The sequence below is a fragment of the Trichechus manatus genome, unplaced genomic scaffold (genome assembly GCF_000243295.1).
Source record: "Trichechus manatus latirostris isolate Lorelei unplaced genomic scaffold, TriManLat1.0 scaffold00272, whole genome shotgun sequence".
Taxonomy (NCBI): Eukaryota; Metazoa; Chordata; class Mammalia; order Sirenia; family Trichechidae; genus Trichechus; species Trichechus manatus.
The window spans coordinates 1,062,255-1,074,132 of NW_004444208.1; the positions used below are offsets into that span (position 1 = coordinate 1,062,255).

At 52.1% G+C, this 11,878-nt stretch overlaps 1 protein-coding gene across 2 annotated transcripts in view; it reads right to left on the minus strand.

Annotated features, from left to right (window-relative positions):
- Positions 1–11,878, minus strand: part of CTIF (cap binding complex dependent translation initiation factor) — a 312,637-nt gene that overhangs the window by 193,335 nt on the left and 107,424 nt on the right. For both annotated transcript variants that reach the window (XM_004389973.1, XM_004389972.1), the window contains one exon: positions 5,109–5,184. In XM_004389973.1, coding sequence (XP_004390030.1) covers positions 5,109–5,184 — 76 coding nt within the window. The remainder of the gene's footprint in view (positions 1–5,108; positions 5,185–11,878) is intronic.

An 11,878-nucleotide genomic window follows, 5' to 3' on the forward strand; every position in this document is an offset into this window, starting at 1 on the left:
AGACAAACCCAGAATTAAGTTGCAAACTTTCCTAACCAAAATAAGACACACAAGGGGACAGGGTAGCCTGTGGATTAAGGAGCCGGAATTTCTGCAGGGCACAGAGGCCACGTGGTCCAGCCCTTTGCGCTCCGCTGACCTGAAGGCACTGAAGGAGAACGAGGGGACCGTCCAGGGAGCGGAGGGATCTGAGGAAGCTGCGGCCGCATGGGAGGTGAGGCATCACTGTCTGTGGGACGCCGAGTCACTGAACTTGGCTAAGTTTAACTAGGCTTTGATTACGGAGCTCCATCTTTCCTTCTTAGCGTGGCCACCGGCCGCCCATCCTTCCAAAAGCAGAGGTCAACACTTGTGACTCCCCAAACCCTGCACCACTCTGTCTCCCTGCAGGCCCAGGTGAAGCCAGCAGGTGTGGGGATGTCACCTGCACCCCCTCATGCAGTGGAAAGCACGTCTCCTTGTCCGTGCAGTAGATAGAAGCTTTGGGAGTTTGCTGATCTGATTCCCAGGGGTCTCGGTAGAAAAAAGGATATGGAGGATGTCAGGTCTTTGCACAGCAGAGGACATTTTTGGACACATAGGTGTGTCCCTACACCGCTGTGTAGCTGCCTCCTTCACCTCCTCATCCTCTGCGTTGCTGTGGGGAGGAAGGGCCTGAGAGCCAGCTTGGGCCATTTTGAGGACAACATGCACACTGAGCGTTCATGAAGAGGTGTGGTCGGTGAGGATAGTTTGGAGCCTCCAGGGCGGTGCACTAGTGCCCTCTAGTGGGAGAAGATCACAATGCAGCTGTCTGTCCTGACACGGTCTCACCACCAGCCATACCGGACCCTGGGGCCATACCAGCCTATAGGGACTGACTAGGGGCGGGACTATACATGACAGGAGCTGGAATATACAAACCGCCGCCAAGATGGCAGGCCAGCCAATCCCCCTCCTCTCATATACAATTCACAGTTGTGTTGTTGTCGAGTGCCATGGAGTCAACTCCAATTCCTAGCGACCCCATGTGACAGAGTAGAAGTGCCCCATAGGTTTTCATAGGCTGTAATCTTTACTGGAGCAGATCACCTGATCTTTCTCCCATTGAGCCGCTGGGTGGGTTCGAACAGCCAACCTTTTGGTTAGCAGCCAAGTGCTTAACCACTGTGCCATCATATACAATTCACAGTAGAGGTGTCAAAAAATGCAGGTGGGACAACAGCCTCATGGATGGCATTTACCCCAGAGCCCCACTCTAAGCTCAGTTGTGTCTCAGCTTCTGCCCTGCCCTATAGTTTTACTGCCCTGGAACCTGACACCCCTGAATCCATGTCACTGCGCTCAGAGCCCCCTACTGCCCTCCCCTGATCAGAGCCCTTGTCCCTGTTAGGGGAACTTTATCCTGTGCAACTCTCTCTCTCTCTCTCTCTCTCTCTCTCTCAAAGGTGTGAACAAAGCACTTGTTCCATGAGGATCAGTTAAGTGAGCAATGCTGTAAAATCTGGCTGCTGGCCACCACCCATTCCAGCTCACCTGCTCTTCTCCCTCCAGCCACCACTACGGGGGAGGCAGATCATGAGGACAATTCACAACATCAACATGGGCCCTCACCAACTAAATGCCTTTCACAGGTGGAGAACTGTGCCTGGCAGATGCGGCTCACAGAGATACAAAGCATGATCCTTGGATTTGGGTATCTACTCTCTGCCCCAAGTCCTCGGGTAGCTCCAGGGGCCTGATCTCCCGCAGCTCCAGCAATGGAAATATAGCCACGTGGAATCCTCAGGGAAGGGTCCTTGGCTTTGGCTGGAGTGGGGCTTGGCCAGGCACCCAGGTGTCAGCACCTGTCCTCTGACTGAGGCAGTCCCACCTAAGTCCCCCATGTGTGACTCCCAGTGAGAGATAAGCTAGAGCTCCCTGGAAATCTACAATAGGCATTAAATCTGGGGGCCACTGAGGCCCTCTGCTCCGTGCTTAGCCATTCATTCAAGCCCCAGACTGCAGCGACTGGGGAGGGAGGCAGGGTACGCAGGGAGAGGACCCAGACTTCACTCCACAGGGACTCTGACTTGGGCAAGGCACTCAGCATTGCTCAGGCATTGTAATTTATGCACATGTCTCATTTCCTCTACTAGACTGCATACCTCCTGGGGGAACTGTATCCTATACATCTCTCTCTGTCTCAAAGGTTTGAGCAAAGCACTTGTCCCATAAAGATTAGTTAAACAAGCAAGTGAAGGAAAAAGCAAGCTATGGCAGAAACATTTACTGCCCACCGACGAGCCGTGTGTCCCCTGACCCCTGCCAGCTGGTGTGGTTGGGTGAGATGATATGCCCAAGGGGCTATAAGTGGAAGAGATGCTTCTAGGCCAAAGTGTTTAGGCAGAGCATGACTGCCCAGCTCTCTCTTTGCCCCTCCCAGGGCCACCTGGATGCCATGGGTTGAAATGGCAGGGCCACAGATGGAAGCCAACTGGACCTTTGAGTCCCCACTTTGGAAAGGAGCTGCCTTGGAGAGCAGCTGGACTCTTGGCAGAATTTCAATAAGTGAGAAAAAAGATTCTCCGTGGGACGCTGCTGAGGTTTCGGGGCTTAATACTATGCCATACCCTATCATGTCCTAATCCAAGAGAGGAGGGAAAAGTCGTGTGCATGTGTGTGTGTATTTAAAGACATGTCCCAGGAATCACACTGGCAAGAGCACAGCCAGGTTCCTGTGGAAGTTCTGCAGGGAAGTTGCTGGAGAAACTCACCACAGAGGGACAGACTGAACATGAAGACAGATCTCTCTCTGACCCTCCACAAAGCCACAATTATGACTATTGAAGAATGCCGGGTGCTGGGGTTATGAAGGTGAATGAGACATGACTCCAGTCCCCAAGCAGCCCCCAGTCTAGGAGCAGAGTCAGACCATTACGCAGGTGCCAAGCGCTGGGAGCCGTACACAGGGGTGGGAATAAGGGGATTGGGGAGCTGGGCAGATGGACTGTGGGACTGAGCCCTGTGTATCTGGGAGGGCATCACAGATGAGGTGTCCTGAGTCAGGACGAGTAGTCCTCAGGCAAAGGGGACTACCTGTGACAAGGCAAAGAGAGACGATAGACAGGGCAGCCTGGGGGCAAGGATGTGCAGGCTGGGTGGGGTGAGCCAGGACAGAGGCCACACAGGTAGGCTGGGCCAGGTCACAAAGGCTCCTGTCTGCTGAGGGGTTGAGCAGGGAAGGAAGGCAGTCGGGAGGGTAGACGGGAAGGGGTGAGGTCAGAGATGGGGCCTGGGCCTCTATGGGGTGGGGAGAGGCTGGGCAGACAGAGCTGGCAGCACTCTAGTGCGTCTCTGACTCCCATGGTAGGGTCGGGGCCCCTTGCCAGCATTGGGTGTCCCTCCCACTTGGTAGTCTTCAATGGGGTGCGTGGGATCCCCTGGGGTGTTTGGAAATGGGGGTGTTATTAGCGGTCACAATGACTGCCCACCCCTTCCCTGACTCCCCCGCTGATATTCAGTGGTAGAAGACAAGGTACAGTAAATATCCTATACTGCACTGGACAGTCCCACAACATTAACAATTTTCTCACCACATAATGCTAAAGCAATCTGGACTCTCTATTAGCCCAGAACTAAAACAATTTCCGAGGCCAACTCTTCAGACAGGGATTGGACTGGACTGTGGGACGTAAAGTGATACTCGTGAAGAGTGTGCCTCTTAGCCAACTAGATACAAGAGACCAAAGGGGCAGCTTCTGTCCCGAGGTGAGATGGGAAGGCAGAGAGGGTTAGGAGCTGGTTGAATGGTCTTGGGGAATCAGGGGTGGAAAGGAAAAGTGTGCTGTCGCAGAATGGGGTGAGCAATTAGGGCCTCATAACAATGTATGTATAAAAATTTTGTATGGGAGACTAACTTGAAATGTAAACTTCATTTAACTACAACAATTAAAAAAAAAACAAAAACAAACAAATGCTAAAGCGAGGCGAGCTGACCCTCAGGGTCCAAGCTGGACCGCTGAGCCAGCCGCCCTATCAATGAGGGGCTTTGGAGAACTCTAGGAAAACTCAGGAACATCATCCCCCTGTGGTCTCACAGGACCTCGGTTTCCATCATCAGACATTTGTTCTTTGGGATCAAGAAGGCTGCCAGCCTTATCCTAATGGCACCCACGTGGGATGTAACCACCCCAAGAGAGGTTAAGCCATGAGCATTATCAGCAATAACTTTAGGTTTATAATGGCTGAAAACGTTCCAAACTTGATGAAAACTGTAAACTTCCAGACCCAAGAAGTTCAATAAACTCCAAGCAGGAGACACAGGAAGAAAATCCACACCAACGTGCTCCACAATCAAACTGCTGAGGTCTTAACGCTGTGTACACTCGATTGTGTCTCATGAAGAGGCCTAAGGTATGAACACACAGCAAACAAAATAGAAAGGGCGCAAAGGGAACAGGAGGAGAGTGGACATAGGAAAAACGACGAGACTCATCAAGAGAGAAGGGTGACCTGGTGGAGCATGGTGGCAGGTCACCAGCGGTGGCAGACTCCATCAGGTGAGGAGGGTCTGCTGCTCTTACTCACCTGCAGCAGGCCCAACCCAACCCCTGGAAGCTGCTAGATTCCCACTGTTTCTGCCAACAGTCCAGTACTCTAAGCATCTAGAGGCCTGGAGTCACTGTCCTTGGCTGAGTGAATCTTGCCTGTCCTGGCGCCTGGTCTGATGCAGGGACAGGAGCCCAGTGAATGACAAGCTCAGCAAACACAGCAGATACCTGGAGGTTTGCAGGACAACTCCACTTTTCAAACACCTAAAAACAGCCCTATCCACAGTAGGAACCCAGCAGCCTCGGAACTCACTGCAGGAGAAACTTCCAAGTTAGCTGAGGTGCAGTTGATGGCCCATATCATCGCTAGGGCACACCAGGCCTACCCCCCAGTCACACTGGCATAGCTGAGAATGGGCTGCCATACACATTGTCACAGTGCGACACTGTGGACCATGGCAGGTGCCCACTGCCCACTTCCGTACACAGGGTGGCGCCCCTTGCTGGAGCAAGGGGTCAGTGGGAGTGCTTAGACCCTGCCCAGTGAAGGATCCGGACGTGGGAGGGCGGGGGTGGGGTCTCTGCCCCTGCACCTACCTGCCAGGCCGGGAGGACCTTCTCGATGTCATTCAGGTTGATCCCTTCCCCATCTTCCAGCTTCCCTTTGCCACACCTGGACCAGAAAAGACAGGACGGCACTGAAAGAATGGCTTATTCACATACCCTGTCCCAGCCCAGCCAGCAGGAGTTGGGGAGGGTGCTCAGGAGACAGTTGGTCCTGCACTCCCCAAGGCCTGCAGAACCAGCCTGAACCACCCCAGAGGAAGCAGCCCTGGAGATGTGGGCCTTCTCCCCAGGCCTGGCAACACAGGCCCTTCAATGAGGACACAGGATGCCGCATAGACAGGAACCACGGGAGCAGACTAGGGTCGGAGGTCACCAACGTGATATCCAACGAGTAGGGACGTGAGAGATGTACTGGAGTTCCCTTTGACCCTTCCTGGCAAAGAAGTGCAGATGCTTGCTACTGAACACCCCAAAGCCCATCACAAAGCTACTAGAACCCGTCTCGCGTGCCCCATTACACCCAAGGGGAAATCAGTAAACAGAGAGGCAAAGCAATGTCCTTAAGGCCACACAGGCTGACAGGGGCCTGGCCTTGGGCCAGTCCAGCAAGCCCCTCTCAGACACTGCAGGCTTCATTTTTGTGCCCTGGGTAAGTGTACCCTCAGTCAGAGACAGTAAGCCCAGAGATTTCACTGGGCAAAGGTCTGTTTCTTTTGCATATTTAAGGGTATAGATTCTGACACTAGACTGCTGGGATTGAATCCCAGCTTCATTGCTTATTAACTGGGTAACCTGGGCAAGTTGCTTAACCTCTCTGTACCTCAGTTTCCTTATCTGTAAAACAGGGATTATAATAGTGCTGTTGTTGTTGTTGTTGTTAGGTGCCGTCAAGTCGGTTCCGACTCATAGCGACCCTATGTACCACAGAACGAAACACTGCCCGATCCTGTGCTGTGCTCACAATCGTTGTTATGCTTGAGCCCATTGTTGCAGCCACTGTTTCAATCCATCTTGTTGAGGGTCTTCCTCTTTTTTGCTGACCCTCTACTTTACCAAGCACAATGTCCTTCTCCAGGGACTGATCCCTCCTGACAACATGTCCAAAGTCTGTAAGATGTAGTCTCGCCATCCTTCCTTCTAAGGAGCATTCTGGTTGTACTTCTTCCAAGACATATTAGTGTTTAACACCATAAAAAGGAGCCCTGGTGGCACAATGGTTAAGTGCTCGGCTGCTAACTGAAACACTGGTGGTTCAAACCCACCCAGGAGCTCCGTGGGAGAAAAGACCTGGTGATCTGCTCCCATAAAGATTACAGCCTGGAAAACCCTGTGGGGCAGTTCTACTCTGTTACACGGGGTCTCTATGAGTCAGGATCAACTTGATGACAGCACCCAACAACAACAGCAACATGGTAAGATGGTTGGAGAATTAGTTAACGTGTCCAAGTGCTTAGAACGGTGCCTAGCACACAGCAAGCAAGACATAAAGGTAGCGCTATCGTTATTACTGCTACTGCTGCTATTATCAACGCTATTAGGGCAGAGAGGCAGCCTGGCAACTGATTAAGAGCAAAGGCTCTAGAGCCAGCCCAGCTTCAGGCAAGCTCCTCAATTGTCTTCCTTTCCTTATCCGTCAAAGTGAAGATAATAGCAGTTCTGCCTCCCTGGGCTTTGGTGAGTTTTAAACAAGTTAAAATGAAGAACGCACTTAGAACAGGGACTCACACAAAGCCAGTGTGCAATAAGTTACTACTAAGTGCAATTGGTTACTACTACTATTATTATTATTATTATTGACTGAGGTACAGTGAAGGCCACCCAATGGGTTGGTGGCAGCATTTTCCAGCTGCAGAGTTCATGCAGCTCTCAAATATTTGTTCAAATATTTATCAAGCATCACTTATGTTTTCAGCCTTGTCTAGCTCCCTTGGGGTCATCAAAAATTTACGCAACGTGGTTCTTACCCTCATATAGCTTCATAGCTCTTAGCAGAAAACATCCTAAACTCATCCAGTAGGGCGGTAAACCTTATCACCACTAGGGGGCAGCATGAGATGATGTCATTAAAAGCCCTGGCCGCCAGAGGAAGAGAGTGTCTGGCTGCAAAAACCAGCCAAGGTTCGGTGGAAGGCAGGCATGGGGTTATGATCTAAACCTCATTCAATTGTTCATTTATTCGTTCAGCAAACACTTCTGGGCTGGAACCCAGGTATAAAGAGTGCACAGACCTGGACCTCTCAGCGTCTGGCGGGAGAACTGGCAAGGCATCCAACCTGCAGGGTAGCCAGGCTGTATCAGGGACCAGGAGATGGCACTACAGACCCAGGAGGAGCAGCGTCTTGAGCAGAGGGAGGGGGAAGGCTTCCCTGAGGAAGAGATGCCCCAGGGGAGCGGGGAGCTGGCCAAGCACAAAGAAGGTTGGGAGAGCATTCCAGGCCAAGAGAGGGGCCTGCACAGGCCTGGAGCTAAGAGCAAGCCATGCTGCGAGCGGGGCACAACGCATCCACTGTGGATAACGGGGTGGGGTCACAAGGAGGTAGGTAGAGGTGCAAGACACAGCTGGAAGGGTGAAGCTTGCAGGGCAGCTCAGGTGTCAGCAGGTGGCGCTGCAGTGGGGAGCAGGTGAGGGAAAAGAGGAAAACTCTTGCACTCCCCACCATCCTGCGATGGCTGGACTACATTGTGGAGAAGGATCTAGAAACATCCACCCATCCTTTAACTGATAAATCTGTCTGGCGGAGACAGGCTGGCCTGTGAAAGCACCAACTGCCTCACAGTCATCTCTGTTTTGTGCAGGACACGGCAGTGGGGGAAGGGCTGGAGAAGAAGGAACTGAGGGCTCTTGGCCTAACTCAATGGCTGAACCCCCCCAACCCCCCCATGTCACGTGTAAGCATAACCCAGCTCACACACCCTATTCCCCCAGGGGCAGCAAGGGCGGGCACTGAGCTCCGACCACACACTGGGCACCACTGGCCCCCTACAGGCCTGGCCTTTCCGTCTCTCCTCAGCAGCTCCTTGGTGGGGCAGTGGGCACATGCAAGGAAGGCCCACCCCACCTCCCTGAGAGCTGCAGCTTCGGAGGGCAGAAGGTTGCTACAGACCAGCTGAGTCACCACTGCCAACAGGGTTTCCAAGGTAACAGCCTTCTCCAATTCCTATCCCTCCATGGAAACACAGACTGCAAGAGGCCTTGGCAACTGAGTGGTACTCTGCGTCCTCTGGGGATGCTGCAGTGGCTGGGCCCCTGAGTCCTTGTCCAGTGTGGCAGGAGTCTAGGGCAATGCAGTTCCTGGCCCAGCCACCGGCTGGCCGCAGGACATTGCACCCAGCCTCCCCTGGAGCCCAGCAGAGACCAGGTTTGGCCAGAGAGCCAGGTGTCTAAGGGAGATTCCAGGAGACTAAGCAAGTCTGGCAGTGGTGAGCCTGGCCGAGGGTGCAGGCCACCCCTGGTGAGCAGGGCGCTGGTTACTCTGGCCTCAGAATGCACCCTGCCTCCCAGCACAGGGGAATCTTTCCTCCTCCAGAGAGACACTTATCGCTACTGCCAAGTAGTATCTTTGTTATGAAGCCAATTTGTGTGGACGTTGCAGACACCTTCAGAAAGCCTGACTTCAACACACATCCCTCATGGAACACCTGCAGTCAGTAAGGCAGAGCCATCACTTCTAGCCTCTGGGCCTCAGTTTCCCCACTGGGTTCACGATCTATGTGCTCCCAGGGGACACAGGAGAGATGGAGCTTCCCAGGGAAATGCCATCTCTTCCCAGAAGTCTTTCCCAGACAGTTCACCCCCAAAAGCACTCTCTCCTCTAATCCTGTTTGCATTTACTCTATTTACCACCCACCTGACATCTTATTTTACATTATTTACTCTCTAAATGTCTACACCACTTTTTTCCCTACACAGCTTCAATCACGAATGGGTTCATATCTCCTTTTTCTAGTAGACTGAATGGTCCTGCTGGGTGGGGACCTATTTTATACAGCTGTGCACGTATGTGTGTGTGCATGTGTGTGTGTGTGTGTGTGCATGTGTGTGTGTTTTCCTTAAGGCACCCAGCTCCACGTGGGGGATCCAGCACACCAGCTACACTGGGCTTTAGAAATGTGAAATGCTCGTCCTCTTCCCATGGCAAACCCCAGGCTCCAGCCTGCTCCTGCAACGAGGCAGATGGGAAGCCTTGCCCCTGCTGAACACCTATTCCTGACCATCACCTGCTGACGGGAGGTCACCCTTCCTAAACACAGATGTGTGGGGGGCACAGCCCTGTGCAGGAGCTGAGGAGGCACGTGGCGCCCCTGCTGTCGGAAGAGTAGCTGGGCAAGCTGCAAGCAGAGTGAGTAGGCAGGAGGCAGGGTCAGGGGTGCCTCAAGCTGTGTCTCCCCTTTGCTTTATCTCCTTCTAACTGGGTGCTTCCACGCTCAGTGCCCTCCAGGAGCCATCTTTCCTCTCCACCCAAAGAAAAATACCCCTCAAGAGTTCTGAAGGAGCCCACAGCTGGCAGGACAATGAAAAGGGAGGTGTGAGAGGCTTGCGCGCCTGAGAGAGTGATACAGTGATGGCCTTGCCCATCATGTACTGTGCACACAACTTTGCATAAAATTTCTAGGGGGTTAAGTTGATTCAAGAATACCCTGGTACAATGATCCAGGCATTGCATGGTGTCAGAAGGCCTGGTCTAAAATCATGGCTCTGCTACTTGGGCAGGTTGTTTCACCTCTCTGAGCATCATTTCTTTCATCTCTACAATGGGGACAAGAACATTGCTCTCCTGGGTGGTTGCTCATTGCACTACAATGAGACCAGCGCTATCGAGAGCAGAGGTGGCTTCCAGGTGTCTATGTGGTGGGGGCGGGGGAGTAAAACAGGAAGTGTGAGAGGCAGCAAAGTGCTGGCACAGCACATGCTGAGTGGAGGTGACCAATGGGATCAGTTACATTTATATCTGAAGTGCCTGGGAGACAAGAGTGGGCAGGGAAGGAAAAAGAGAAGCCGTCTGTATAATAAAAAAAACAACACAGCAAAACGGAAAACAACAAGTGTTGGGAGGATGTGGAAAAACTGGAACCCTCGTGCATTGCTGGTGGGAATGTAAAATGGTGCGGCTGCTGTGGAGAACAGTTGAGAGGCTCCTCAAAAAGTTAAACACTGAATTACCACTAAAAAAAACCCAAACCCACTGCCATCGAGTAGATTCTAACTCATAGAGACCCTACAGGACAGAGTAAAACTGCCCATTAGAGTTTCCAAGGAGCACCTGGTGGATTCAAACTGCCGACCTTGTGGTTAGCAGCCGTAGCACTTAACCACTATGCCACCAGGGTTTCCTGAATTACCATATGACCCAGCAATTCCACTCCTAGATATACACCCTAGAGATCCGAAACAGGTACTCTAACAAATACTTGTCCACCAGTGTTCACAGAAGCACTATTCGCAATAGTCTAAAGGTGGAAACAACCCAGACGTCCATCGATGGATGAATGGATAAAATGTGGTATACACATAAAATAGAATATTACTTAGCCATGAAAAGGAATGAAGTTCTAATATATGCTACAACATGAATTGTGGAGGGGTGTGGTAAACATGGTGAAGTAGTTAGACGCTTCCTATATCCCCTCTTACAACAAAGACCTGGAAAAACAAGTGATTTGATTCTATATGAATATCTAGGAGCCCTGAACAAGGCAAAGTTGAGAAATCTGTCTGAGTGATACGGGAGAGGGAGACCGTTTGGCAGAAGTGAAGAGAGCCAGAGCCGTGGCAGTGAAACTGCAGCGCCACAGCCACACCAGTCTGCACTGAAGCAGGCAAACAGCTGTGCTGTGTGCACGCTCGGGAAGCAGTTTCCACATCGAGAGAGACCCAGCAGCAGGGATTCTGCTTGGACACTCCGAACCAGTGAAAAGCAGCTCCCAAGAGACTAAGATAAGTACATGCATGCACACTTATGTGGGGATTTAAAAAAAAAGAAAAAAAAGCCCATTTGGGAAAAACCTCTCTCCCTTTTACCTCCTCCCTCCACACTCTGCACCGGGAGTCCGCTGGGCCGGAAATAGATCCCAAAAGGTGCCCTGACCCATTCTCCTGGCCTTGAAGAGGGAACAAATAAGCTACTGGCTCCCCTAAGCCAGAAACACATGGTTGGCACAGCTCTTTTGCTAGGAACAGGTATCAGGGGTCCACAGACGCTGAGTGCCTTACACCCCTGTATAAACTTGTGGGGACCCATCTCAACAGCGTTAGTTCTCACTACCACAGCACAACAGGGCAAACATCTGAAGTTTAACTTCAACTGCTTCAGCTGTGAACTGGCAGATTTGTGACCCTCGAAACAGCCCTGCCCCTTAAGTAGGCACTTTTGTCGATCTGCAGTAGGGGCTTGAGGACTGGTGGTAGCACCTAAAGCGCCTAGTCACCTGCTACAGGAGTCCAAGAAAAAGTGGTGCCCTCGAGTCTTTACAGCCAACAGAGTGGGGTGCTCATAGTCCGGCTGCAAAACTCACCTACCTTCTCACCCTAGAGAACAGGGACACACTTTCCTTTCAGACTCTCAGAGGCAGCTGTCAGCCCCCTGCCTGGCTCAGCACGTGATCCCCTACCACAGCCAGAGTCCAGTGCCTGCACCAATCACCCATGCCTCTCTAGGACTGGGGGTGAGAGCCTGCATCACACACCTGGTGACTGACTGCCTAAACACCCGAGCTGAACCCATATAGGAAAATTTAACGGACTCCTGTGTGCACATACTTAGTTACAGAACTAACTACCTGGTGACAGGATGTTAGAGATC